Below are 27,902 nucleotides of genomic sequence, written 5' to 3'. Positions count from 1 at the left end.
CCCAGTTATAATGCTGTTATTTGTTAATAAATTGAAAATAATTGCAGAATAACTTTTATGGATTTTTTTAAGTGTTTCAGTTTCAAATTGACTTAAATAGAGCTTAAGATCAGTCTATTGCAGAAAATATGAGATTATGCACCTCAGCGAGTCTAATAAGAGAAAGAAAGTTGATTCATGTTACCTAACTTTGATATTATTGAAACCTACCTCTGCCTATACTTCCAGGTCTCCAATCCCAACAGTACTTGAATACAAAACATTATTTGTATTTCTACTAATAAATTAACCTACATAACAGTATCTAGTCTTTCTTTCTAATATAGCCTGTCATTTCTACCTCCACACTACTACATGGTTTCCTAATAATGTCTAATTATTGCACTGCCATCAGCAATAACAAAAAAAGGATTTCATCAGGTAAACTTCCCATGTTATTTTTGCTTGTGGCACAGCTTACTGTGGCACAGTTGTTCCCATTGCAAAAACATGACCATTTACAAAGGAAAGAGTGGTTTGCAATGAACAGCTTTTTACAAGCAAGCAGATGCATTATTATTTATGAAATGGCACATACTACGTAGCTCACAGTGCACAAATTGATCAAGAGATAGGACATGTACATAGATTTTCTGATCTTTTGTCTGTTCCCAGAAGTCACAGTAAAACTACACAGCTCTACAAGTAAGAAATGACCTTAAAGCCACAGGAGAATCCCCATGTGTAAGAGAGTCCTTTGGTGACTTCAAGCTGCCACACTGATTCTTCTGAAGTTATGACTTGGAGCTGGCTCAGCTAGACCTCAGCTCTTTGTCCATAAACACACAAGATAGAAGTGCCACAATATCCAAGGTCTAATTAGGCACAAACATCCAGTAGAGTGTTAATAAAAGCCATAAAAAAGGAGAAATATACTGCCTTTTTTTTTTTTTTTTTTTTTTTTTTTTTTTTTTTTTTTTATTGGGAAAGGGAATTCCAGGAAATTAAAAACTGCACTGTATATTGGGCATCTCTGGCCAAGCTACAAAAAAAAACCCTCCCACAAAACAACAACAGAGGCCAGCATTCCTCACAAGGCTATGTAACCAACCTGCTGGAAAACACACTTTGATTGCATGTGTACAGGAGGTAGGCTGGGGCACCGGGGGAGCACGCTGCAGCAGCCTCGCACTGGACAGGCTGCACAGTTTGCTGACACGCGATATAGCTCTCAGAAAAGCCTCTGTGCTTCAGGACAAAGCATTCCCACGTCACTTCTCCAGCACATTGTCTTCAAGTGAACACCTCCTTATGTGGAGAAACACATCACGGGCACACAGCTGGGGTATGGGGGTCTGTGGTCACAACCTAGAAAATAGCCACTTCTCCCAGGTCACGGTCCCTAAAAATACTTCTGTGTTGCTTGGAAGTGGCTTTAGCCTTATCTGAATGTTGTTTTTTTTTTTTAATGGAAAATTTGTAAGAGTTGTGCATACACACGTACACACACATAATAGGCAACACAAATAAAAGCATACAAAGGAAAACACCGTTATTTTTTTTTTTTTTTTTGACTAAATACCCATCTTAATTCCTCATAAACAAACCAAACCTGATTAAAAATTTCACCTCCTCCCCACAGTGAGCCCCAGTAGTTTGGCTTTTTTTTTGAAGACAAGTACCCCAAGCTGCTTTCTATATTTAGTGGAGAAGCCTGAGTGCCCCAGTAAGTATACAACTCCACTTGAACTATTGCACTAAACACAGAGATGGCCCCTTCTTCCCTAAAACGTTCCGGGCCACAAGCTGGATGTGTCAGCAATACAGCAGATGGGGAAAATGTATACAAGTATATTAATTTTGTGGCCCAGATTTATGCAGAACACATATTTGCACAGATTTCTTATAGGATTTTAGATCTTGTTTTTAACCCTTAATAGGGTTAAAAGGCTTCCACGTGAAGCATGGAAAGCACACAAACTGCAGCAAAAGCGGCTATGGAGCTGGGGACTGGAAACGAAGGGGCTGCAAGGGCTACTGCGCTCACTGCTTGCTATGAGACCTGATTTACACACGCTAGTCTTTGTGCCTCAGTTTACTTGCCGTGAAATATTTTTGATAATGCTAGCGATCTCACAGCGACTTTGCAAAGCTTAGTTAATTAGCTCTTAATTAATTCGGTTCTTAAAGCTTCCTGGATGAAAGCAGAGCTGGGTGAATAAAGCCAAAAATGAAAGAATATTGCATTTTTTCCCCAAAATAAGAGCTGCTGGTGTGCCTGCATGTTTGCAAACATTCAGGTGAGTGCTTTTGTTGGCTCAAAATCTCCCACAGACAAAAGCCCCCTGCATGCCAGCCTGGAGAAGTATTTCTGAGAACATTCATACCAGATGTGTGCTCATGACCATCCTGAAAAACTCTTTTCATTGTTTGCACAATGATTTGTCAACGAGTTATAACTGTTCGTGAATTATTTGCCAAAGGAAAAATAAATTCCCTAATGGCTTTACAGGCTGGTCTATACACACTTTTCCAACTGCAGCCATTTAGGAACGAATGCAGCCCCGTCGCTGCGGCACCCTGCTGTGGCCAGAGACATACCCACGCCTTGGATGGGGGCTACCCCATTAATTTTTACTGTGGTCTGCTGAGAAGCTCTAATGAGGGCCACAAATTTGCACTGAGGTTTTTTTTTGGAGGGGAAGGAGGAGGTAAACTTTGAGGCATCGTCTTGGCTGGCAGCGGCATGCGGACTCAGCTGTGCTGGCCAAGCAGGCATTGCCTCCGCAGCTGGGCTCTGCCATGGCACAGCACGGTGTGACATGGCATGGTGTGACACGGCACAGTGTGACACAGCATGGCATGGCATGATGGCATGGTGCAGCATGGCACAGCACGGTGTGGCATGGCCAGGAACATCACCTGCGGGCAGTCCTGGGAAAAGCCATGTGTGGGGAACCCTGTGGTGGGGCGTTGCCTCAGAGAAGGCCTGGTGTTGTGGTAAACCTCCTGATGCTGGGGTTGAACACAGGGAGCTTTAAAATAGGGGGAGACACCCAGGTTTCACACTCTTTATTAAGTGGTGGGTGTTAATAGTGTCTGGTTTTTGTGCACACATTGCCCCTCAGCCTACAGTGAGGTGCTCAGAGGCCCTGGGCAATGCATGGAGAGACTGTGCAGCTTTGGTGTGCCTGAATCCAGGCCCATGAGCACACACACTGCCACCAAACCATGCAGATCAACGAACTCCTGCAGGAGGCTCCAGGTCTCTGGGCATCCTGCCCCAACTTTGCCTCTCCCCCAGGCTCAGGTTCTGTGGCCTTTCTGCAGGACGAGGCCATGTTAACAACCTCAGCCTGCCCGCTGCTTTCCAGCAGGGGAAGTGCTCACGTGCATTAAGGTATAAGCTAGTTTGCAAAGAGATTTAAACATTGCTGTAATGCTATTACAAAGTAAATATAATAATGAGCATTGTCTGAAAATGCTAAGTTTTACAAAGCTTCTTGATATGCTCTACAGCCAACCTCAGACACTTTCCATGCTAAAATGGAAGGCAATTAAGGATTAGCACCTGGCTTATCTTTATCTATTTCTGAAGTTCATCCAGCTAGATAAACTTTATATGTGAGGTGAGTCAAAACTATTTGTGTGCAAATGTACCTTTATGTCACTATATGTGTTCACATTATGGGGCTATACCTTCTTTTCCAAACCAACATAGCCAGAGAAGGATAGACTGTAAATCTTGCCTTAAATTTAACTCATCCCCAGAACACAGTGGAACTTAGTGACTGACATACAGCAGAAGTGATGGACAAGAAAACCCCATTAACTTGCAGGTCGAGAAGATAACCTAAAACATTTTTGAAGAATTCATTGTGACTGGCATCATATAAACAGCTCAGTTCATTAGGTAATTAATTTCCATTGAACATTTACTACAATGTCCATCTAAGTAATGCACAAATGGAGACTGGTCTAAGCATCTCATTAAAATATTCTCTGCAGTAAATTTGACAAGCTTAAGAAAAAAATAGTTGTATCAACTGAAAAGCTTGCATTTACGTAGTACCTTATTCAATAACTCAGGAGAACATACAGTATGCTATCTGCAGGATAGCATTTTTTTTTCCTCCAGATGTCTCTTTTTCCTTCCAGAAGTTGCAGAGCATTGGACAAGCAGTAACAGATGATGAACACATGCATAACTACAAATGGGCAAGCTGATTGTTTTCAGAATTGGTATAAACATTTGCTCTTGGATTGAGATTTAGCCCATAGCAAATCTTTACATTCTCGTTATAAACCTCTGACAAAAAGAGCTTCTAATGAAAATGCTGACAGTGTGAAAACGTGGTTATGGTCAGGAAAACAAATGGATAAAAAGTGGCATTTTGTAGTTCCATATGTATATTTCATCAGGGAGAGCCGGGCTCCGTCTTTACTAAGTTTACATTTCAAAGCAAAAGCTTGACGATAACTGCTTCTCCTACCCTTTCTATTTAGGGCCCCCAGACCTACTACTATTACTGCTATCTCCTACGCTAGCATTAAAAAAAATAAATAAATAAAAAAATACAGAGGCTGGAATATGAACTTCTCTGAGAGCTCAGCAAGAGAGCCAGCAGCTGGATTTTTAGCATCCCTTTTATTTTAGATTATACAGATAATAGTGGAGACCAACAGCCCGAATCAGGACATGGCCTCAATGTGGTAGGGTGTTAAAGGCCGAAAAAACATAAAAAGGCACATGTGGAGAACTGCATTGCCTGTGTTTGCACAGGGGCATGGCAGAAGGCAGTGCAGGGGGAGGAGGAGGAAGAGGAGGAGAGGAAGGGCCCAGCAGGATGGGAGCAGTGAGTCAGGCACTCAGGGGAGGCTTCCCAAAAGCTGCTTCTTGTAGGGAGGTGTAAAAAGAGGTCCCTCGCCCCCTCCTGTATGAGAAGCGGGGTGTCTAGAGGGCTGTGGCATTTCTTCCAAACTTAGACTTGCTGTTATTTTGAGCTACTCAGATGGAAACACCAACGTGGGAGATGAGGGTTGCAGTGTAGGGGAGTGTTTCAGTACTGTGCTATTAAAAAAAAAAAACAACAAACCAACAAAAAGTAAAGATGGTTTAGGATGTTTAAGTCATATATGGGATCCATACATGGGTACAGGACTAGAGAAGACTTATATGCTTTTGTACCCACAATGGGAGCTTGATGGGGAGCAGCTGTAGCAGCTAAAACATCCCCAGGCACACAGTGCCTGCAGCCTTGCACATTTCATGGTGCTCGGGGCAGCACAGGAGAATGGCAGAGGCAGATGAAGTCCGTTGAATGTTTTTCTTCATCAAAGGACAAGGAAACAGCAGATCAGTGGGTGATAATTGAAATGTGGTCCTATATGCCAATATGACCACCTGAATGTTTTGAGGGACAAGACATTGAATTGGGTGCTATGTGGCAGAACACTAGTGCTCCCTAGGCTTGCTTTAGACTAGCAGCTACAGAATAAAGGATAAGAAAATGTAAGATAAAAAATCCCGAACTCATGCTGTTAAGAACCAGGAATGTCAACCAAACATGGGACTGAAAAGCAGGAGGAAATCAGACAAAGTGACCCTGCAGTAAGGCAGTAAAATCTGGCTGGGTATTTACAGTGGCGTTACTGTTCAGGGTCAGGCAGAAGGCACTATTACCTCTTCATGAGCACAGTGGGTCCTGTCTGGTTCTGAAGCCCATTACTCTAAGAAAGATACTGAAAATGACCAAGATACTCGTACAACTCAAAAAAAAAAAAAATGTCCACGAAAATAAAGCCTTGAATACTGTGTTAGAAGCAATGATGGATGTGGTGAGATGAAAAGGAGCTACACAAGCTCAGTTAAGTTATGACTGAGGATGCCAGAGGAATGGCAATGAACCACGAACTGAAGGAAGCAAACATGAAGGACAAGACCGTGTCTCCTCCAGAGCCAGTGAGGGTTTTGTGAGTGACGTCAGCGTGACCCAAATCCTGCTGCAAGGGGACAGAGGACACGCTCAGCACAAAGAGGGTGCTGCAAGTAACACTTTTGCATATAGCAAATTCAAATGTAGCTGAATTTCAGGAAGCCCTCCTGATAGCAAGATTGCCTGTGGAAGTGGAAAATCCTCATGCTGCAGAGATAGTAAACAAATATACCGAGCATAAAGGCTTCACTGGCGGGTGCTATAATGAACACAGAATTATATCGCTGCAACAATATACACCCGCTGAATTTGACTCCACTTGAAGAGATGAGAGCTCTTAAGTTGCGACGTTGAAAACAATTTAATCGAACCTGGCTAATTAGAATATAACAAGTAGTTTAAAATTATGCAACGCTCTAAAAATCTTTTAATTAGTTTGAAATTCTGATGGCAAATTAGTAAACGTACTTCAGTAACTTCCTGTGCCTGCCTCAATACATAGAAAGAAATAAGATATGTTTTGTCAATAGGGACACTTTGAGCAAACATACACAAGCAGAAAATAATAATGTAGAGTAAGGAATAATTAATTAATTCAAGCTTCAAGATAAGATCACTGTGTCCTGCTGACCCTACATGTTAATCAGTTGATTGATTAATTGCTACAATCATAATAATTATAGGGTGTAAATCTAAATACATTTAATGATAGTTTACACTTAGAATAAAAATGTCTTTTATGTCTGCTTATCTTCTTCATTTCTTGAAGCCCAGTCATATTTTTTTGTTTGCCATAAATAAACCTGAAGCATTTTTAGATGTTATCTTTGTGATGAGGTAGGTTTATACTTCATTCATCTCATCAGTGATTTTTTTTTTTTTTTGTGGCCTCCACCTCCTGTCTAATGAAAAATATGTTCCTGGAATGGAAACAATTGATTATGTGCAATGCCCAATACAGCTTCATCAAATGCTCATCCTTAAATGAAAGACAAGGGGACACACCAGTAAGCCTATTGTGTAGTTATAGACTGCCTTTATCCAGAAGAGCTTTACACGCTGAAGACTTCTACCACATAAACACAGTCTGGGGCTGCATGGTACAGCAGATTAGCAGCACAGGAAAATATTAACCAATGCAAGCTAAAGGAAATTAAATATATATATATATATATATATTTTGGTTTCTTACTTATAGACAATGCAGAAGATCTTGACATCTACATCACCTTTGATGGGAGTGACTCCTCTAAACCAAAGATATGGGTCCTTGTACCTAAACTGGCATCACTAAAATCCATCTCTTAAAATGTACATGAAGGGAAGAAACAAGAGTTCCTCAGTTAAATCTGCTGAACATTATTAAAATGTGCAATTAAATACTTCAGTTCCCATGAACTCACTTAGCCAGGAATGAGGCGTTTTGGTAGGAGTGTGAGGTAGGAGTTGTAGTTGTATGCTGCATGTCCTGCAGGTAGTCCTAGGTAGGTACAAGTCCTACATGTTTGGTCCCGACAGCTGCTAACATTACAACTCCTTTGTGTTTCTCTTGAGGTGGAAAGTGGCCTGAAGTGGGAATTTCAGTTGTTTCAATAGCAAAACACCTTGGTGATTCAAGGATCAAATTTCTTTTCATTTTTAACATTTACAAAACTTGCTAGCTTATTTTTTATCTTATTTTTGCTATTGCAAAATATTTGAAAGTCTTAAATAAGTGTGTTCCTTATATTTCTGAAAAGCATATGTTAAAATCAGTTAAAATCTAGACATTAACACCAGATTTCCTGACCAGTTTAAATTCTGCAGCTCTGGAAATTCTGGACTCCTCTTTTCCAGAGTTGGTATCCATATCCTGCTTTGCAACTCTTGTTTTGCAGTGATATTTGTTAAATAAATAATGCTAGGTTAGAAATTATAGTATAAATATTTTAAGGAGCCACTAAAACATTTTCAAAAGAAAACGAAGCAAATTCCACAGAGTGAATGAACTTTTGCAGCCTTCAAAGGGTTACCTGACCTTTTACTTTTGCAGCTTGCTTGACTCAAAGTTACAGCATTGGAGGAGATAACAGTGAAACTGTACTATAAAAATAAATTACTATCATGAATATTAAGCAACAAGGATATAATAAACATGACTGCTTACATGATTCTGATTTATTGATACTGATTTGCTAGTAAATTATCACACAAAGTACTCGTTTTAGTTGTTTAGGAACATGTGCAAAATAAAGCTTGGTGGACACTTCCCAAAGACCTTGACATCTGTCACTGAATTCATACTTAGGGATTCTTGATGCCTATTTTTCTGGTATGTGGTACAGCGGTGTATTTACTTTCCTTTTCTACATACATATGTATATATTTTATACATATATATATATATATATTTTTTTTTTTTCTATGCTGTCTGGCTTCCTTAAACTGCTTTTTAGCTCTGCACAGTTTTAAAAACTACTATCATGGAGGTTCAGCTCTGACACAGTGGAACAAATCCAGCTGCAAAATCTCCTAAAGGCTGTTCATGCTTGTTCTGTTAAATAGTGCTCACTTTGAGTCAAGAGGTTTCATTACTATATTTATGAACCTCTTGGCACCAGGAGTTGGGATTTCCCAGTGCTAAGCATTAATGCATTTTGCATCACTCTTTAGCATTGGGAACTCTGGATCACTGGTGCTGAGGGGTTAAAGACAGTAAAAAGCAGATCTTTATTTCCAGATAGCAATCTTTAGTGCATGTGTGCATGCTTGCTGTTTGTGTGTGTGCGTGTGAATAGTCTGAGCAGCTATCAGATAACAGAGGGAGATAGCGGGCTGCCACAGTCACTAACAACTACCAGGAACTGCAGATTTTAAGGGATCTCAGCATTAACAGCCTGCTGCCTCTATTCTGCATCAGATATTTGTTATCCAAATTGATGGAGAGTATTCCATCTGAAAATAGGATTATTCTCCTTTAAATTTAAAGCCTGCTTTGTGCTTATGTGGCTTATATCACTTCATGACATGGTGTGTTATGTCAAACCTAAGATTATTTTTGGAGATTTCTGAGACAGAATCTACTTCATTTTGCCTGTCATCAGCCTAAAGCATGTGCCAAAAGACCCCTTTTTTGAAGCAGTCATTCACAAATACCATCTGAACTAAAGGACAGCTACAGCTTCAAAGAAAAAACATGTATCTTAGATCAAATTCCACTAACATTTCATAAAGTGGTCACAGTTTTGATACTTCTTTGCAGAGGATTTGTATCCACACAGTGGGCTATTTTTTTTTTTTTTTTTTTTTTTTAGTGTTAATACACTTCAGCTTACAAGCAGGAATGTAGCTCATCAGGTGCCCTGATCTGCATTGTAAAGAAAAACAAGCAATGAACTCAGCTGCAGAGAGCATGGGCTAGTTCTGGCTGCATGTGAACACACAGATGCAAATCAAACATGAGTCAAGGAAGAGGGTATTCTAAAAGTGGCACTTGATAGCCTGGAGTGAGAGCTGCAGAAGCGTATATAAACCTGCCTGCCAGGCAGCCCTTCCTGCTTCTTCCTGTTTGTTTTTTATAGAAAAAAAAAAAAAAAAAAAAAAAAAGAGGAATAAAAGGGAAACAGAAAGGAAAAGAAGATGAAAGGAAAAGAAAAAAAATGTGAAAAAGAAAAAGAAAAAGGAAAAAAAAAAAAGGAAAAAAAAAAGAGAGAAAAAGAAAGAAAAACACACCAGATATTTTCTAAGAGTTTAAGAATATCTCCACTTCTCAATTATAGTTTTTCAAGTGTCCCACCTTTGTGGCTGCTTCACAACTTACTTTTTTCTGAGTGCTGAACACAAGTTTGCTTTTCTAACAATTTAAGCATACCTAGGTGAAGAGGTTTTGTGCCTCACTAGGATCTTTTTCCCAGTGCAACTCTATCACTCAAAAGTGTTTAACAGTGAATGAGTCAGACCATGAGCTGTCTGTGAATTAGATTGTGCTCCTGATCTTAGTGAGATTATCTGTGTGATATACTACCTTCCCAGGCAATTAAGGCATTAGTGCTTTGGTCAAAATGTAACAATATTCTCTCTGAGTCAAACGGGTTAACAGGCTAATGAATTTTATATAGAAGGGAGTCAAAGGGAGCAGTTTGACTCTCCCGGAAGCAAGACAAATTGCATTTTACTTTAAAGATGTGGGCATTTCAAATTCAATACCTGTACTATAAGCACAAGGCAGTGGATTGCAGAAAAATTTCTGTGTCCAAGGCAGCATCCTTCAAGGCAGCATCCTTAAAGATGAAATTCTTGTTCACTGAGTTTTTTCTGCCATAGGTTGCCTCAGCTCTGCACACCATTTTTGGGGGAGGATGTGAATGCTACTCCATTCTTCCATTCCCACACTATTTCTTGCTTTGCTTGACCCCTCTTTTTAGCTGTTATCTGGTACAGCTGGTGGAGTCCAGCTGCTAAAGATGCTTTTCCGTAGCCACATTGCCCGTTTTTCCAGTACTACTACTTTCACAATTTGTGTCCCTCAAGAGACATTATAAATCATATTAACTTTGAACTCTGGCCCAGCCTCAGTAAGAACACAAGCCTACCCTCACATTCAGACGTCATGACTTTTACAGAGTGTTTCAGTTGCAGCCGTACTTCCCATGGCAGGCACAACTTCTCCCAAAATGGTGAGGTTGGGAAGCCAGGGCTGTGTCAATAGCTGCTGCAAGGTGATGTTGTCAGGGACTGGGAAATCAGACTTACACCCCAAACAACCTGTGCCTGATTTTAACCCATGACTTAACATTTGTCTCTAATCCTGTGTCATCAGTAGGAATTCTGTGGGTAGCCCTATTGCTGTTATGCTTGTCATATCATTTTGCTTTATCATCCCCTTTAGCAATGTGGTGTTTTCCTTTTCCAACATTGTATGTGTGCTATTGTGGTAAACTGAGAGGATATTTTCTTTGACCATTCATGACTTGATTCTGTGTCTGCCTACTTTGTGGAATTTATAAAACATTTAATTTTATTCTTTCTCCATGTCATTTTCAGACCATTTCCAGAAAGAATTATCAACTGTAACTCCTATCTGAGCAACTCCTGCTCTCAGGTTGCAAAAGTGCTGTTGGAGCAGGTCCATACTACTCAGATGTATTTCTACTAGATTCTCACTCAAAGATTTGCCATGGTCCTAAATGTAAAGGCTAAAGCCATGTATTTTCTTCTAGTTTATTTAATGCACTATTATCAGGAGTCTTCTCTGAAGTTGCAAAGTTTCTTCCCTGATACCATGCCACTATGGACGCTTTCTGTCATTATAAAGGAACATTTTGTAAAACTGCAAAGTGATGCTCCATGTCAAGGCACGTTTCATGGCTGGTTTTACCTGCCAGAACTTCAGGTCCCATAAAGAGGAGAAATATCCAAAATTAAAAGTCTGATGTCAGTGGTTGGAGCATACTGGAGTTGGAGAACCCTAAGGGAGGTAACAGTCCCTTGAGAGGGGACCAGGGGCCCAAGCTGCTTGAAGCATTCAGTATGCATAAAAGTGTATTCAGGATTCAACTCCATAAAGTTAGGGTCTACTCTGAGTATCACAGATGTACCCAAAGTCCACACTTACTGTGTTTTTAGATTTTCCACAGCACACCATACATTATCACAATAAACACCATTTGCCGTTATTCCTTCTGCGGGGTAAATGTACTTTCCTTTAGCCACATCTTCAAGTACCCATGTAACAAAGGCCAAGAAACAACTGCCACCACCAAGACTGCTTATCATGCCTGCTTCTCTGCTGGTTCAGACCCAACAAGCCAGCACACAGAGATGTATGGCATTAGAAGGCAGCAACTTTTAGATAGTAAGTAGGTGTAAGGAAAAAGGAAGATGGCATGGAACTGGAGGTGATGACTTTCAGCATCCCCTTCTCTTGCTCTTGAAGGCTCTTCTTTTCTCTCCCTTCCTGGTCTTCTCTTTCCACTTTCCCCCCCTCTTCTCTTCCATTTTTGCACTTCTGAAATTGTGTAACTGGGGCATTATAGGCTGCTTCTCCTCCTGTTATTACTTTCCCTGAGTGGAAGCTTCACTCACAAGCCTGATGAACATTTTTCCCCTCAAACCCAGAGTGCCAATTCTCACTTTGTCAAGAGCTCCAGTTAACCTCCATGAGAAGTTCCTCTCCCCCTGCCTCCCGCAAATGCTCCAGGTTACAGAGATCTTGTCACAGCCACTAAACAGCTCTTCCTCTCTCTCTTTTTTCTCCTCCTATCTGCCTGAACCATGTTATTTCTTGGATATCTCAATTTCTCTGTCTTCTCTTTCACGGTTCTCTCCTTCGTGGTTTTCTCCATGAGCTTCTCCTATGCTAACCTACTTATGAACTATCAAGTTGGCTCGCTTTTTGCTTCTGCCCTTTCTTTCTACTACAAAAAGATTCTCTTAATCACAGATCAAATTTAAATTATGCAAATACACTCTATTTTTTGTGCCCCAAAAGTAAAAGAGGAGCAAACTGAAACTCATGTCTTTTTCCATTTGCAATTTTTTGGTTCTGCACTCTGTCAACTGGCAGTCAGTGTAAACCCAACAGAGAGGTACTGGAGCCTCAGTGATTAATCTGGCTATCATTTACAGATGTAAACATTTTTTTTTTTCAAATTGTAGCGAGACACACTGCTTCACAAATGATAATTCCACCCAGCATCCAGTGACTTCTCCCTTAAGCACTAATGCTTTGATCACCATTGTCCCATGGCAGGTAAGAGTCCAGAAAAATCTTTTAGCTTTGTTAGTACTTGTGCAATCATGGATAATCCTCAGTTTGGACATAATGCTGTCTAATAAATGCTATTTTCAAGTACTGGTTTCAAAGCACTACTCTGGACCTACTGTGTACAGCAAAGTTTGTGCAAAAAGTTCTCACTGAGCAGATTACTACAGATTCAGATCCAACAATTTATTGTGTAAGCATTAAACCATTCATACAACAAACACCTGTGCAAGCCAGTTGGCCTAGTCAATTCTTGTCTAACATTTAATTATGAATATAATTAGCATGAGTTAAGAGACAGGCCAGGCATCCGCAATAAAATTTCCACTATGCTAAAAAAATTATAACTATAATAAGAAAAAAGACTAAATTGCAGAGAGTATGTCCCTGCTGTGCAAACTTTGCATGACAGCAACATTCAAATACAAATTCTTTTAAAACTTATTCCTTTTCTTTTATGAGGATTTTACAGCCTCCACCATATATTTATAAGAACAAATCACATAGTTTTTCTGTTGCATTAATTTTAAGGCAATTTTCATCATTGATGTAACCCTTTTGGTGAGATTCCCCTCTTTTTCTCTAAAGGTAAATTAATTGATTTGATAGTGTCACTGGAACTTTGTCTTACGTAAAACTCATCTAAGAGTTTTATGAAGTGCTTTTTGTAGCACAACAGAATTGTGTGCTAGCAGAAGAGAAGATTTAGTAAATATTACAACATATATCTTTTTATAGGTAGATTCTTATGTTTAAAAAAAATCATCAAAGTCAACTTAGAGTCAGGTTCCCTATCGGCAGGTATTATCTCGGCATTCTTCACAGAGCAAAGCCCTGCAGAGAAGCTAAACCACCATATGTAGTTTTTCTTTTATTTTTTCTTCAAATAACTTGTTTATAAATTTCCATGTGGGGAAAAGGAAAAAAAGAAAAAACAAACAAACAAAAAAAGTAAATGTTCTGTCCGTGTATTTTCTATCCATGCCCTTTATTTCTGAACATGTTGGGCTATTTTCCACCTCAAAAAACAAATCTATTCATAGACATGCCCTCCAATTTTTTATTCTAAAGCGGTTGCTTCCAGACCTGGAAAGATCTATTTAAAAATGCTGCTGAGTAAAAACAGTTTGCAACTGTGAAGGGAAGGTCACCAAAGGAGAGCCAGGAGGTTACTGGGGCATCTTGTTCCTTGACACCTCTTGGGAACAAAAGGCCTGGAGTGAACCTCTCGTGTTACCAGCCTGCTGCTATTACAAATACGTCAGCCTCCATTTGCATCCTTGGTGCAGGTGTGCTTTCTTTCTGCCTCCAGTCTGAGTGGAGACCACGCTAGAGCATGGTGGCTTCAATGGGTGGGAAGAAGTTTAAATGTACTTGCAGGCAGTTTATACACCCTCTTGTGGAATATTTATATATTTCCATGGATGGATATACCTGAGACTATCCTATCCATAAAATATATATATATATATATATATTGCTTTATTTGAAGAAATATGAGTTGTGCCCCAACTTTTGAATACTTCTTGTTTCTACACTGTTTTTTGTTGTTATAGTACTGTTCATGTTTAGTTTCTAGACCTCTACTGTCTTCTGATTTGACCCAAAAGGTATAAATATGATTTATCATGTGAGATTTATTGTGGTGACCTTGGGTTTGTTTACTAATCACCATGTTCACATGAAATTGAGGCTTTCTGGTGCCATGCCAAGCCCCAGAACTTCCTTGAACAAGTAAAAGAAGGCTAGGAAAACAATTTCAATAGGAGGCTCGCCAACTGCGAAGCTGAAGGCAGTTTGATTAGGACTCGAAGCCCACAGATTGAGATTATGACAGAAATTTGCATAATGCCAGAGACTGATAAGATTTGGTTTCTCAGGAACCTATTACGTGATGATGTTAAGAGACTGTCATGGATTTCTTACAGTGCAATATGCTGACTTGTCTTTCCAAGACGAGTTGGCCTTGAGCCTTGTTCTTTGTAAGCCTCGAGTGAGGTTTCTTTAGATGGCTTTTGAAAATTTCTTTAGACATCTTCTGTAACTTTCCACCAAGATGATACAAGGATGTTATGACTGTCAGAATAAATGAATGTATTTACTTCCTTTCTGTTTCCCAGCTACTATTTTCATAACACTGCATAGTGGTTCAGAGCAGGTCCTGGCTACACCACGTTTTCAATGAATGTAGCTCTGTTCTTTGATCATGATTATGTATCGATGACTGGATTTGTTTATTGCCTCCTGACACAACTTTTTGTCTGATTTGGATGGAGGCTGCTTCCATGCAAACTCCTCAACAGTTGCATTATTCAGTGCAAATTTCGTGGTGGCCTGCTGCAGACCGAAGTGTGATCGTTGCCTGAATAGACATGAGTTTCTGCACCACATCGCCTCGGGCTGCACATGCAGCAGGTTTGGGGGGGTATGAATCCAGAGCAGAGCCCAAGCTCAAAGCAAACCCTTCTCCTGATGCCAGCCACCCTGGAGATGAAGACAACTGACTGACATGGAGGGGTCTGATGTCTCCTCATAGCAGTGATAGCTTTTGTGGGTTAAAAAAACAGCCTCCTGTTCTAATGAAAGAAACATTTCTTGCTTTTATCACTGTGTTTAGTAGGTCCTTTGTGGGCTGGGCAGGACCAGTGAAGACCAGTATCTCATACCATGAGAACTGTAATAAACTTAATATCTAACATCTTTCAATAACCCAAAGAGTTATAAAACTCTGTCATATGTAAGATACTAACTAACCATTTTCCTCAGTCTCTGTATAATAGGGTAGCAAAAAACATTATAAGATTGATAGGAACGACATTGTGAATTCTGCTTAGCATACAGCAGGAGACCTTAATTGATATATCAAAAGGATATGTGTGAAATCACTTGAAAAAAGTGTTAATAATCTAGTAGAATAACCAAAATAAATAAATAAATAAATAAATCCAGATCTTGAAAAAATAAAAAGTGTTTCTAATGTGGGCCTTTGGCAGTTTCTAGGCATTTAAATTAATCACCATTATAATTCTAAAAACCTTATTATCTCCCATCTAACTGTGAAGGTGCTGCAGTTGTGTCCTTGGAAGGATTTTAGGTGCCTATCACTCTACTGCTCCCCATGCAGAGAAATGTTTAGTTTTCTGCTAGGGCCAAAAAGCTTGAGCTCCAGAGATGGGGGTTTCTTTGCCAAAGTGTCTGGGGAGGGCTGGTCCTGTGAATGAGATTTTGCAACCTTTCATTTTTAGTAATCTCACTACTATGTTCATCTGTCTTAGCTAGGAAGCTCACAGGAGTAACAGATACCTTCATTCAGCAAACTGTCTGTGGAAGCATCATTTTGGTAAAAGGCTTCTATTTAGAGTATATGCATATATATTTACACTTGTGTGCATGTGTGTTTTAAACGATAAATAACCTATTTATCTACAATACTTACATGACAGCTATTAAATTTATATTATAGATAAGGAATTGAAATAAAGGTGTAATCATTAGACCTCACTGAAAAAAATCTTTCCAATGTAGTAATTTTTCCAACCTGTTTGCAGACAAAATCAAAGATCTGAATTCAGGGCTTTCAAACCAGAGACAGATGTTGCAGCTTTGGGAACCTGGTGGAATTTTCCTTTATGGAATATCAGTTTGGATTATTATTTTTTTTTTAACTGCAGTTGGACAGATGAATTGCCTATACAGCTTTCTCCAGCTGAACAGATCTGGAATGACTAGTCAGCACTTGAATATTTTCCATGTTGAATTTTCCCGTTTATTTTATACAGTGGATATCAGTCATAATTGCAGAGGACATCATAATGTCTAAAGTAGTAGACAATTCTTTTTTTTTCATGTCTTCTGCCTGAGACGTCTGAAGAAAACTTGTTCAATTAAATTAAACATTCATAAGCAGCTAACACATTTACCTGCTAATATTTTTAACAGTTTTTTGGGGTAGCTTTTTTTTTTTTTTTAATTTATTTCAGTGGCTGAAGTTCTCACAGAAGTTTGCATGGCCATACAGATTGAATTCTGCAAATAAGGTGATTAAGTGTTTCAGTTATTGGCACTTCTACCACCTTACTCACATGAAGCACAATTTTACTTGCAGACAATCTGTTGAACCACGTCTGTTGATCTTGCAGAAAATCAATAGAACTATTTGCGGTGCTAAGTAATTTAAGTGTGGCTGAACCTGACTTCATAGCAGCATTTGGGCACACTTCAGAAGTGCATATTTCATCCAAAATACCACAAAATGACTTGCCAGTAATATATTAGACAAAGTCCTTGAAAAACCTGCTTTCCAAATCCTAAGAAACAAAATTAGTATTAGGTCAGAGGTCTTGTGGCCTTCCATTTATCATTTATAAATTCTCTGATATAAGCTATATGGACAGTAATTATCCAGCTTCAGCCTGGCAAGCAGAATTCTGAGATTCTATAATGCCCTGAATTATCTCCTAATATTCTGGCCATATCTAAATTGTTCTAATATTATGGCCATATCTAAATTTATTTGTAGGGGAAATTGAAGGTAGAGAGCAAGCACTTTGCCTAATACACAGGACTGTAATATTTTATTCCTATGCACATAATAATGATGTTAATTAAAATAGCATCATCCAGGAAAAGTAATATTAAGCTTGCTATGGAATTTTTCACATAATCTTTAAAATAGCATCAGCATAAGAAGACCATGGCACCTCTTAGGTACTTGTTCCTCCAGAAACTTCTAGCTAAATGACTAAATCCCCAAGAATTAGGGGATTTACTGTTACTAACCACTACAGGTTTTTACACAACTTCATCTTACTTACCAAGTGTATGGCTCTGACTGAGGATTGCTTAGTGCTGGACCAAGGATATAATCATCCAGGCAGTGTGGGAATGTGTCCTAATTATTACCTTTTCCCTAGCAGTCTTCAGGTTGGTTTATTTCTGGTGATATTAAGTGCTTATTCCAGTCGTACTGCACATCCCATGCAATACATGCTAATAATACTGATTTTGGAAGAATGGACAGAAAAGACAGAGACACAATAGCCTCTTTTTTACAACATCCTGAAGCAGAAATTTTCTAGCAGTGCAGCACAGACCAATTTTCTAGCAGCTCAGGAAGAGCAATTAACACAAACTAGCTGAAGAATCAGCTGCTATGGAAATGATATTGAAGACAAGAGATTTTTTCTTTTGCCTCAGGACTATTAACATGTAGAAGAGCTCCAAAAACACTGGAAATGCCTAATTGTTGTTTATAGATGTTATTTAAGTAGAGATGGTAAGAATATGGATTTGTAGATACTATGGGAGTAAAGGCCAGATAAAGAGAAGATTGATTGGAAATCGTAGGTTACATTAGACAGTTGGATTAGGTAGAAGTCACCCTGATGCGCCGTAAAGAAAGCAACAAGAATCAGGGATTTGAAACAGTGCAAAGAATGTCTTAGAGTACTAGCATTTTCTTCCTAGGAATAAACTGTCTTAAAATCCTTCTATAAATGACTGTTCATTAGTCTATCAATGTGTATAATGGCTCTCAAAATCATAATAAGAATTAATAATAGTTCAAATAGCAGAAAGGGACATTAATTTATCACTCATGAATATTAATGCTTTAGGGGAGAGTCTCTTCCCGACATGCTTTCAAACTCTATTTCACAAGTCTCTAATCGGTTACCTGTTATTTTTACTGTCAAAATACTCCCCACTGGGCCACCAAAAGATTTCATATTGCCCCAACTTGGATGGTAGCATGAGGGTGAGAACAGAAGATAGCATGAAGGATGAGGTCATGGTGTCGTGATAATGTTCTTCAGAATACAGCAGAGTTGGCTGAGCCAAGGCTCACTCCAAAGGGCAATGAGAAGTAGAGACAAGGGGGGACAAAGACTATATTTAGGTCCAGAAGACCAGCTGGATTACCAGGACGAGAAAGTGAAACAGGCAGAGGATAAATTATTAAATGCTTGACTGTGGAATAATGTGCATAAGAAGAGGTGCAAACAGCATGCCAGGCTGTGCCCCATGAACTGAACACATCCTCTAAGCGCACCAGGTCTCTTCCTTTCTGAGAAGAGGTAGTTGGTGGATGGGAACCACCTGAAGACTATGTTCAAATGCTGGTGCTTCAAAAAGGCATTTTATCCTAACGCATTGCAGAAACTGAAGCTCAACAGTAAGAAGATCTTTATTATTTTGCCCATCTTAGCATGGCAGAGACTGTGCAATAGGAATTTAGGCTGGAGGGAGAACCTTCTCCATGTAGTTTCTGTGTGCTTTGAATGGAGAAGTGAGCTGACAAGAGAAAACTTCCAGGTAATGTGTTTCTTTACGTTGTGTATTTAACTGCGCTGCATCTCTAAATAAGTGAGAAGGGAAAGATCTTGTGAGATGTATTTAACCTCATTATATCTGATGCTGGGTCTTGAAAAGCTTTAGTTGAACTAAAGACTCTTATGAATATAAAATCAAAGTGAGCCGTACATTAAGGGCTTCATATTCTCTGACAGCTGCGCATGTGCACACACAGCTCTCATTAACAGTAATGGCAAATATGCATGCCCATCATTCAGAAAACGGATCTCCAAGTACTTTATTCTTTATTGTTTCTTTCTTTTTTTTTTTTTTTTTTTTTTTCCTGGCATTTTTTTTTTCTATTGGACTTTTAATTAAACTCCTACTTGGCCCTTTCCCTTTAAGCTATCTCTTCCCCCCTTTCCCTCCCCTCCCCAGTTTCAAGGGGAGTAAAACCCAAGTCACTCTGTTTTTGAGGCAAATTTTTCCAAGCTGCTACAGTTTTACAAAATGCACCTGCAAATATTAAATACAGAGAGGATTTGCAGCATATAAACCAGAGACAAGTAACAGAATAAGTGCCTTGCACTTTGAAAATACTTCTGCTGCCTGCTGACTTCTAAAAAAATAAAAAATGAAGCAAAGGTAGATATGAAAAGTAGAACACGATCGTTTTTGCATTCTTTTTGTGATCACTGTAAGGCAAGAGTCTGCAACCTTGTGGAACAAAACACATGCATTTCATTCTGATTAACATAACGACAACCCCTTCTAACATAATTCACAATTATTAGTCTCTCCTTGTGTTTGGGGATATATAGATTATCATCCAAGCGTATTTTGAGCACATACACATTTTAATTCCTTTCCTAAACCATTTTAGGCACTGAGGTAATATTGCATATATAAAATTTATAGTTCAATAGTTTGATATTTTTTTCCTCTAGTTAAATAACTAAATGCTGTAGGAGGTAAAATGCAATCAACAACAATAAAAAGACAGGATCATGGATAATGGAAGGTAAGTCAGATTTGAGATGCCTCTGTTCTTCCATTTTAAAGTTTATTATTATTTTTATATAACAGGCTATTTCACTAGCTTCTACTGTATCTGATGTACTTACTTATCGCCTCCACAAACTGTTCAAAGAAGCAGTATGGGAACAGCGGCTCAGGCAGCTCTCTGAAAAACATCTTGAGTGCTCCGGTGACAACGTGGATGTCCTCCCACTGGCTGTCGTCCAAATTCAGCTTCTCTTCTGGGAAAACACGAGGAGAAATGGAACAACTGGTTTTAATGAAACAATTACAAGACACTAATTATTATGTTAATGTTTGCCTACTATCATCAGCAACCGTTAACAGCCTTCTGCACCTAGAGGTTTGGTGCTGTGCATGTTTCCCCCCCCCCCTTTTTTTTTTTTTTTTGTAGGAAGAGAACATTTTCAATGGAATACCATCTGTAGGAATGCAGCTAACAAAAAACAAGAGACACAAAGAGACAGTACCATTGACACAGTATGTCAGATACATTTATTCCCATAATGCATCAGTATGAAAATTAGCATCACAGCTCAACATGATTCAAAGCTATTTGGTTTTGAGGCCGAGGGGCTAAGAGTTGCCAATGATGGCCGGCTCAAGGGACCGGCCTAAAGGCCTTGCTGAGCCAACAGGAGACATATGCTAAACATGGCAATAGAAAATGAGTTATTGCTTTACATGTGTTAGCCTTGCTATGTACAAGGGAATAATGGGTAACGCTTTTCTCCTTTTTTTGCCTGAATGTAATGTCAGCAAGGAATAGAGTACTGTGAGAGAAAGGATATTAATTCCTTCTTACTGCTTCAAAAATATTTTGTTTGGTTTTCATCTCTGGGAGGAAGATTTGCCCAGCAACAATATTAGACAGACCCCTGTTGGCCTACCTAGGCTATGCAAAGCTGTCAAAAATGATAACACACTAAAGACAAACCACAAGTGCTTACAAAACTGTTTTACAAACAAACAAAAAAATGTTTTCTTTTGAAGCTTGACTGAGCTAAGGAATTTAAATATAAAAGAAACTAAATGCTAAAATAGAGTTTCTAATAAAAAATAAAACAAGATTGGATGATTATTCTATTTTTCTCCTTTTTTATTCTAGAAGTGTGATACTATTAGAACAGAATAAACAATGAGATCATAATCCATATAAAACTCTCAGAAAGTGTAAATCCTTATTAGACCAAATTAAAATGACACACACTTTCTTCGAGTTCTGCTGCTCCAAAAATGGAATTCGCTTTTTATACATGTGCTGTGACTCTCATTTTTAGAAAATTTCTGTCTGAATGTAAATCAAGGGCCAACCATGAAAACTACTGTACAAATTTAATTTGAAGCAACATAATCCTGAAATGTTTTACTAAATGTCACTGAATTTTCATGTTTAGCAATTCAGTTGGCTTCAAGAGCAGCCTCTTTAGTGAACTGTTGTTAAACAAAATGGTAAAATTATTGGAGACACATGGACACCCACAACTCCAGATCCCTGGTACTTCAATGCAATAGTTTTCTCACTATAGAGTTTACTTTTGGTCAGAAAAAATATTATTCGGAATGGAGACATCTTTCAACTTTTATGTAATAAATATTACTGAAGGCTTTTTAAATTTCTGGATTTGGGAAACGTATACAAATAAAGGAATGGACCCAATTCCTTAACTTGGAGTAACGTGAGACAAAGCTGGAACAAAGGCATACTTGCGCATTTTATTTAGTTGTCTCGCGTTTTTTGTTTTTTTTTTTCCCCCCATCACATTACCTCAATCATAAAAGTAATGATTTGATCTCAAATGAGTTAGCAGAGGGGATCTTCTTTAGACTCTGAGATCATATTTGATTGATCGTATTTCAACAATTAGCCTTTTATTTTGCCACACACTATTGAACTAGATCGACAGCAACTTAGCAGGCCAGCTTTAAACAGTCAACTGTTAACAATAGCATCAAAAAGAGAGACCTGATGGGGTTTACTGTCACTTTAAAGAACAGGGTGGGTTTTCACATTGTTGAAATCTGTCAGATATTTTGAAATGTCCCTCTCACTATGGTGCCACACCCCCTGCGTGCCCTTATAATAAAATTGGTTTTACTCCTGATTAAATCATTTTCTCCCTACCCACTACCATACTTCTCATAATGGACCTGTGTGCTCTACAGCTGGTGTTCTTCCCATGGTACCAATTCTTACTTTATCTTTTAAGCACTTTGCTGCTAAGATCTCATGCAGAGTGCTTATGTTTTGTTAAGAGCTTCATTCTTAGAGAAATAGCTTAACACATGTTCTAAAAATGTTGTACAACTTATTGCTTAAAACACATTTAGAAAATGTATAAGTACTGTAGCTTTGGCACAGAACTTTAAGTAGAAACCTTAAAAAAAAAGAAAAAGAAAAAAAAAACACAACTTGTTTTTGCCATGCATTTGTCTTAAATGTCTAAAGTGGAATGCTTGACTTCTAAGGCTTTGCAAAGACTTATCTTACCAGATTTTTGCACCATTTCCAGCTCTTCAAGGAAACGTGTTAGGAATGTATCATCGTGAAAGCAAAGGGTGTCAATTTTCCCTCTAGCTATAAGAGAGTTTTTAAAAATGTTTGCTAGGAGGAACAAATGCCAAGTCAAAAAAAAAAAAAAAAAAAAAAAAAGGAAAAGAAAATAGAAGTCCATTCAGTGTAAGACTCTCGTTTGGTTCCCACTGGTTGGAATTGCTCACATACCAAGGCAATAGGGCCATAAGCAAACACACACACTCATTTTGGGCTAGGTTTAAGGGGAGGACCTGACTTATTGGCTTTACTCAGACATATTTCTTATTGGGGTGTTTTGCTTACACAAAGATTAAGTCTCAAATCTGATATTTAAACTTGACAGTCAAGGACTGCTTTCAGTCAGGAGATACTGTATCTGGGAAGACGCTCAAAATCTCACAGTCCTAAAAATTTGCTTTAACTTGTCAGTAGTATTTGATTAGTTCAACCATCACTGCCAGTTGATATCATATATCTTAGATACAGACACAAATATGCCCAGAAAATCCCATAAAATTTATGCTAATACTTAGGATGAAAATATAAAGACCACACTAAGGAAAAAAAAAAAATAGTGCAGGCACCTGTCAAGGTTATTATTAAAAAAAAATACAAATCAATGTACAATACATTTGTGAAGGAAGCATGGGTTCTAATTCTTAGTAAATCAGTCTTTTCAGCAGTCCACATTTTTAATGGCACTTGCAACGTCTGCCATTGAACCAAGGAGAAGTTCACCTCTGTTTTATACACATCATTGTAAGGTTACCCTTGTTCAGAAATGAAGAAGATCAGCTAAGGAAAGATCAGCTAAAAACAAAACAAAAAAAATACAAAAACCAACCTAGGCAGTACAGAAAGCTCAGTTTTGAAAGAAAATGGATATGGCTTCTCTAACCACATACCCTGCCTTGTCTGTAGATTTGTCTCTAGAAGCAAAATGCAATTTTGTGAGAACACTGCTGAATTTTACTTATTTATTCCTTTTTCCTTTAAGATAATTTATATGAGAATTTTCCCAGCCATACATTGTCTTTTGCCCATGCTGCCACTACATCCCAGGGCACCAGGTTCAGAAGCCATGGTTCACTTTGGGTATTGCATCTTCCTGCAACTGGTCTCATGGATTACTCTGAACCACGTGAAAAGTGATTTCCTGCAAGCACGGCTAGCAGAGCCTACTCTTTTATGGAGGCTGTGCCCCCAAAAAGCTTTTTGGCATCTGGGGACCAGCCCCAGCCCCACAGCTCCGTCAGATGAAATCCCAGAGCACTGGAGTCTCCATCCCAGGGGCTGGTGGATAATTCTGGTTGGGATCTCCCCCAGAGAAAGCCCTGCACAACACTGCTTACTAATTCACATGATTCCTCTCACATCAAAGTCTCTGCAGAAGAGCTGGGTGTGCACAATGCATTCCCAGCTGACTGTAAGCTTGGGAAACTGGCCGGACTCACTCATCCCAACAGGCAGTTTACTGGTGAGAGCTCCAGAACTGAGTCCTGCTGTTGAAGAAGGGAAAGAAAAATCCTATTGCACCGCACTAGGGAAAGACAAACTGTGTGTCATTCCTCTTTATTGTCCAAGTTGAAGATGTCTTTTTTTTTTTTTCTTTTTTAATGGACATATTCTTAAAAAATATTTTTCTGCTTATCCATGCTCCTCAGTAGCAAAGGAAAAACAGACATAAGCAGAACTGCTTCACTTGCATTAGTCCTCAGCACCCAACTGCATCATTAAATCCTCATGTGAGAGCTGCTCTCATGACTGACAACACAAATACTAGTTTATACACTGAAAGGCATGTTTGATAACTGTACCTGTATTTTACAAGCCAGAACTTCTCTTATCACTAGTTCAGAGACATAGCAGCTTTCAGGAATGAAGGGATCTCAAAACTTTTGCAAACTGTTGTTACATAGGAGCAAACAAACTTCTTTCAAAGTGATTGCACTCAATTTAGAGCAGCAGTAGAGCACAGAGATGTCCAGAGGCATGGCAGGGATGGGCTGCTGAGGGGTGGTGAATGCTCTTGCTTATCATATGACAAGGAGCTCACCCCTTGGCAATGCAGCGCATGATGCTTCGCTTCCTCCTCCAGTAAATCCTGGCCCGACATTGCATTTTATAGGCACACTCCAAAGTTCATACATTTGCTTGAACTTGGATTAAATAATAGAGCAGAAGCCTCAGCTCGTGCAGAACAATGTTGTCCTCATTCAGCCAGCCTTCTGTGAGCTCTCTCCCTGCTAACAACTCTTTCTCCTCACTCCCTTGCTAGGTCTGGGAGGTCACTGTCCTGCCTGCAGCCAGCACGTGGTGCTTTGCTCCCAAGAGCATTCAAACAAATCAAAGAAAATGACAGATAAGCAAATCACTAAATATGGTATGCAGTGTGCTTCTGAGCAGTTCTGGTGAATCCATCCAGTGCTACCAAATTATCAAGGATATAGTCAGCAAAACAAAGCTTGAACGTATGACTCCTTCTCTGGTGGTGGAAAACGGAGAGCTCTTTAAGCAGAAAATTAAACCATGATGTTATGATGCCTGAGCACTTGTTTATTATCGGAGGGCCCATTTCCATGGTGCCCAGGCGCAAATTACTGAGCAACTTAAGCTAAAAAGCAGAACATCTCTATGTGCATCCAGAGTGTTGTTTATGCCAGTTCTCTGCTATGACAGTTCGCTGACCTGGGGGCATGCTGGAACAACCAAGCACTGCTAACTTAAATCTCCGTCTGCGCCAGAAAAATAAAAGATTTCTGTACTTGGGCACACTGGGTCATATTCATCCCCGCATAATTCCACAGAAGTCTGCGGAGTACGAGAGGGATGAACTATCTCATTGTTTCTGTAGAAAAGGTCCCGTTCAGCGAGGGTACACCACCAAGGCACGCAGAACAGTTCAAAGGTTTAGGAGCGTGGCCAGCCAGCAACTCCGTTGCATCGGGAAGTTTCTACCCTGTTTGCAACTGCCAGCATCACACCCGACAGTGGTACTGGGGGGAGAATCCGTTTGGTGGCCAGAAGCAGGTATTATCTCTACAGTACTCCTGTGCACCATTCACTGCCAGTACCTGCTACAGGGTTAGATGACAGCGTTATTAGTTCTAACTCAGGATTTTCAATCATTGTGATTTGAAGCAATAATTACTGTAATAGGATTATAATTACAAGTACTTTTAAAATTCATTAAGTTTAACTGAATCAACTATTCCGTATGGGAAAAAGATTGATTTTAAATATAGAATATTTCCTCTCTAAATGCAGCTGAAAGCTCCCTAAGAATAAATAGACCACCTGTCTGCAATTCCACAACCTCGGTGAGCCGCTCGGAGGTGACTCAATAACCCAGAGAGTGAGCAGGCAAACGCAGCCTGAGCATCCGAACCCTGCAGGGCCAAACTTGTCCTTCCTCTGGTGTCACAGACCTACTGGGGCACCTGCGTGGGTTTAAAAGAAGGCACCCGGGAAGGCACGGAGGACTTCCCACCCTGCTCCCACCGTCCCGCAGTGCAGGGGCTTCTCCATGTCAGAACAACAACGTTGCCCGAGTGCGAGGATGGAGCTTGGCAGACTCTGTGCAACTCACAGAAATTAAATAGCTATGTGGAGTGAAAATTACATTTGTCTTACAGTGGTAAGATTCTGTCCTCTAATCCACTCTGCTACATTATTGCATGGTAACTTCATTTGTTTCCTAGTGGTCAAAGTGCACTTTATTTTGTTTTTCTTTCTGTTTGCTCTTCCCTCTTTCTCTATTATCCTCAACCAGACTACTGTCTTTCTCATTCCTCTGCATCAGCTAATGGGTTTTATTCCATTTTCTAGTTGGACGCTAGCATTTCTGTTTCATATATGTTAGACTGCAAAACACTAACATCAAATACTTTCTTAGATAAAGAACCTACTTTTCATAATACATTTTACTGCTCAAAGGCAAAAGTCCTTTCTGAATTCTGCTTTTACTTAGTCATATATTGTGCACATATATTAGTCAAGGTAAATATCTCTATACCAATCCCAAATCTGTTATTAACATTTTTTATTTTTTGGGGGGGGCGTGTGCAACTGCTCTCCAGTAAGCTCCTCTGCAATCTATTTTTTTCCCTTTTTATTTCCTTTTTTTTTTTTTTTTTTCTTCCATTTACACTCAGGTCTTTTATCAGAACTGTGTGTATCAGCATCCAGAAATCTACATTTTAAGATATAATACAAAGAGGAATTGGACAATGATTCTGTCCAATTTTCATACTTCAAAAATATGTTCATATTCCTATATTTTTAATTGTACTACTAACTCAGAGTGCTTTAGGATTCTGACATATAGCTCTTCTGTTCTTCCCCTTCTTGGTTTCTAACACTGCCTCTATTTCCATTCTTGTCAAAAGCCTTTTCATAGTCCAAAAATCTGTACACAATGTTTTGTAATATTTGGCAGACTTATCTGAAACCTAATTCACTGCCTTCTTGTGATTCATGGGTCATAAATTATTTTATATGTAATGTACCCCAAAGGGTAAAAAATTCTTTGTATTAAATTTCAACCAAACAATTTAAGGGAAGAAAAGAAAAAAAAATTGTTTTTGAGACACTGAAAAGATCTGACGTTAATATATGGTTTAGTGTGTTGTCTCCCACAAATGGTATCTCAGTATCTTTTAGTAAATACGAGATTTAACATGCTGCGAGTGAAAACACTTCTGCCGTAACGTGGGCTTACTATGGACAACTTTAAAGGAAACGAGAAATACAAAATGTGTAGCACTGGATCAGACTACTGATCCATTAAATCAGCCCTGTCTCCAGTGACTGTTGAAATGAAAGGGTCTGTACAAAAACAGTTCAAAAAACAAGCATACCACCCAACCCTTACTTTCTGCACATAGCCAAATATATTATTGGGACTGACCCCAATAACAATAAGCTGGTGCCTTATTTCAGTGAGTTTCAACAATCAAAGGAAAAAATTAACAAAACAATAAAGATCATTATGACTTCCTTTATGTAAATGACTTCCAAATGTAAATACATCAAAGCCTGAGCTAAAGTCAAGCAATTCCCCTAGTCCACTTGCAATGCCAAAAAGAAACTTATACATATATATTTGTTTGCAGTTATAAGGATTATCAATGAATTATTAGTTTATTGTTTTCTTAGAAAAATGGAAACACAAACTTGATTCTCAAAATGCCCATATATTACTTACATTATTAATCACACTCATTTCAATGGGACTGTTTACAAGAATAAAGGTTGCTTGAGCTGTTCTCAAACACCGGTTCATAGTAGGTCCAGAGAACAAATTCTGGATTTTAATTATTTTTTTAATGAAAGGGCTCTTTGAAATAAGCCTGTTGAAAGAAGTATTCTTACATGCAAT

General features: G+C 38.9%; 1 protein-coding gene across 4 annotated transcripts in view; it reads right to left on the bottom strand.

Moving 5' to 3' along the window:
- Positions 1-27,902, bottom strand: part of ARHGAP15 (Rho GTPase activating protein 15) — a 332,136-nt gene that overhangs the window by 41,900 nt on the left and 262,334 nt on the right. For all 4 annotated transcript variants that reach the window (XM_082763341.1, XM_082763342.1, XM_082763340.1 and 1 more), the window contains one exon: positions 20,073-20,207. In XM_082763341.1, coding sequence (XP_082619467.1) covers positions 20,073-20,207 — 135 coding nt within the window. The remainder of the gene's footprint in view (positions 1-20,072; positions 20,208-27,902) is intronic.

The sequence above is a fragment of the Aythya marila genome, assembly GCF_965140915.1.
Source record: "Aythya marila genome assembly, chromosome: 6".
Lineage (NCBI taxonomy): Eukaryota > Metazoa > Chordata > Aves > Anseriformes > Anatidae > Aythya > Aythya marila.
The sequence above is the reverse complement of the archived record's forward strand: the minus strand, read 5'-3'. Positions and strand labels throughout refer to the sequence as shown.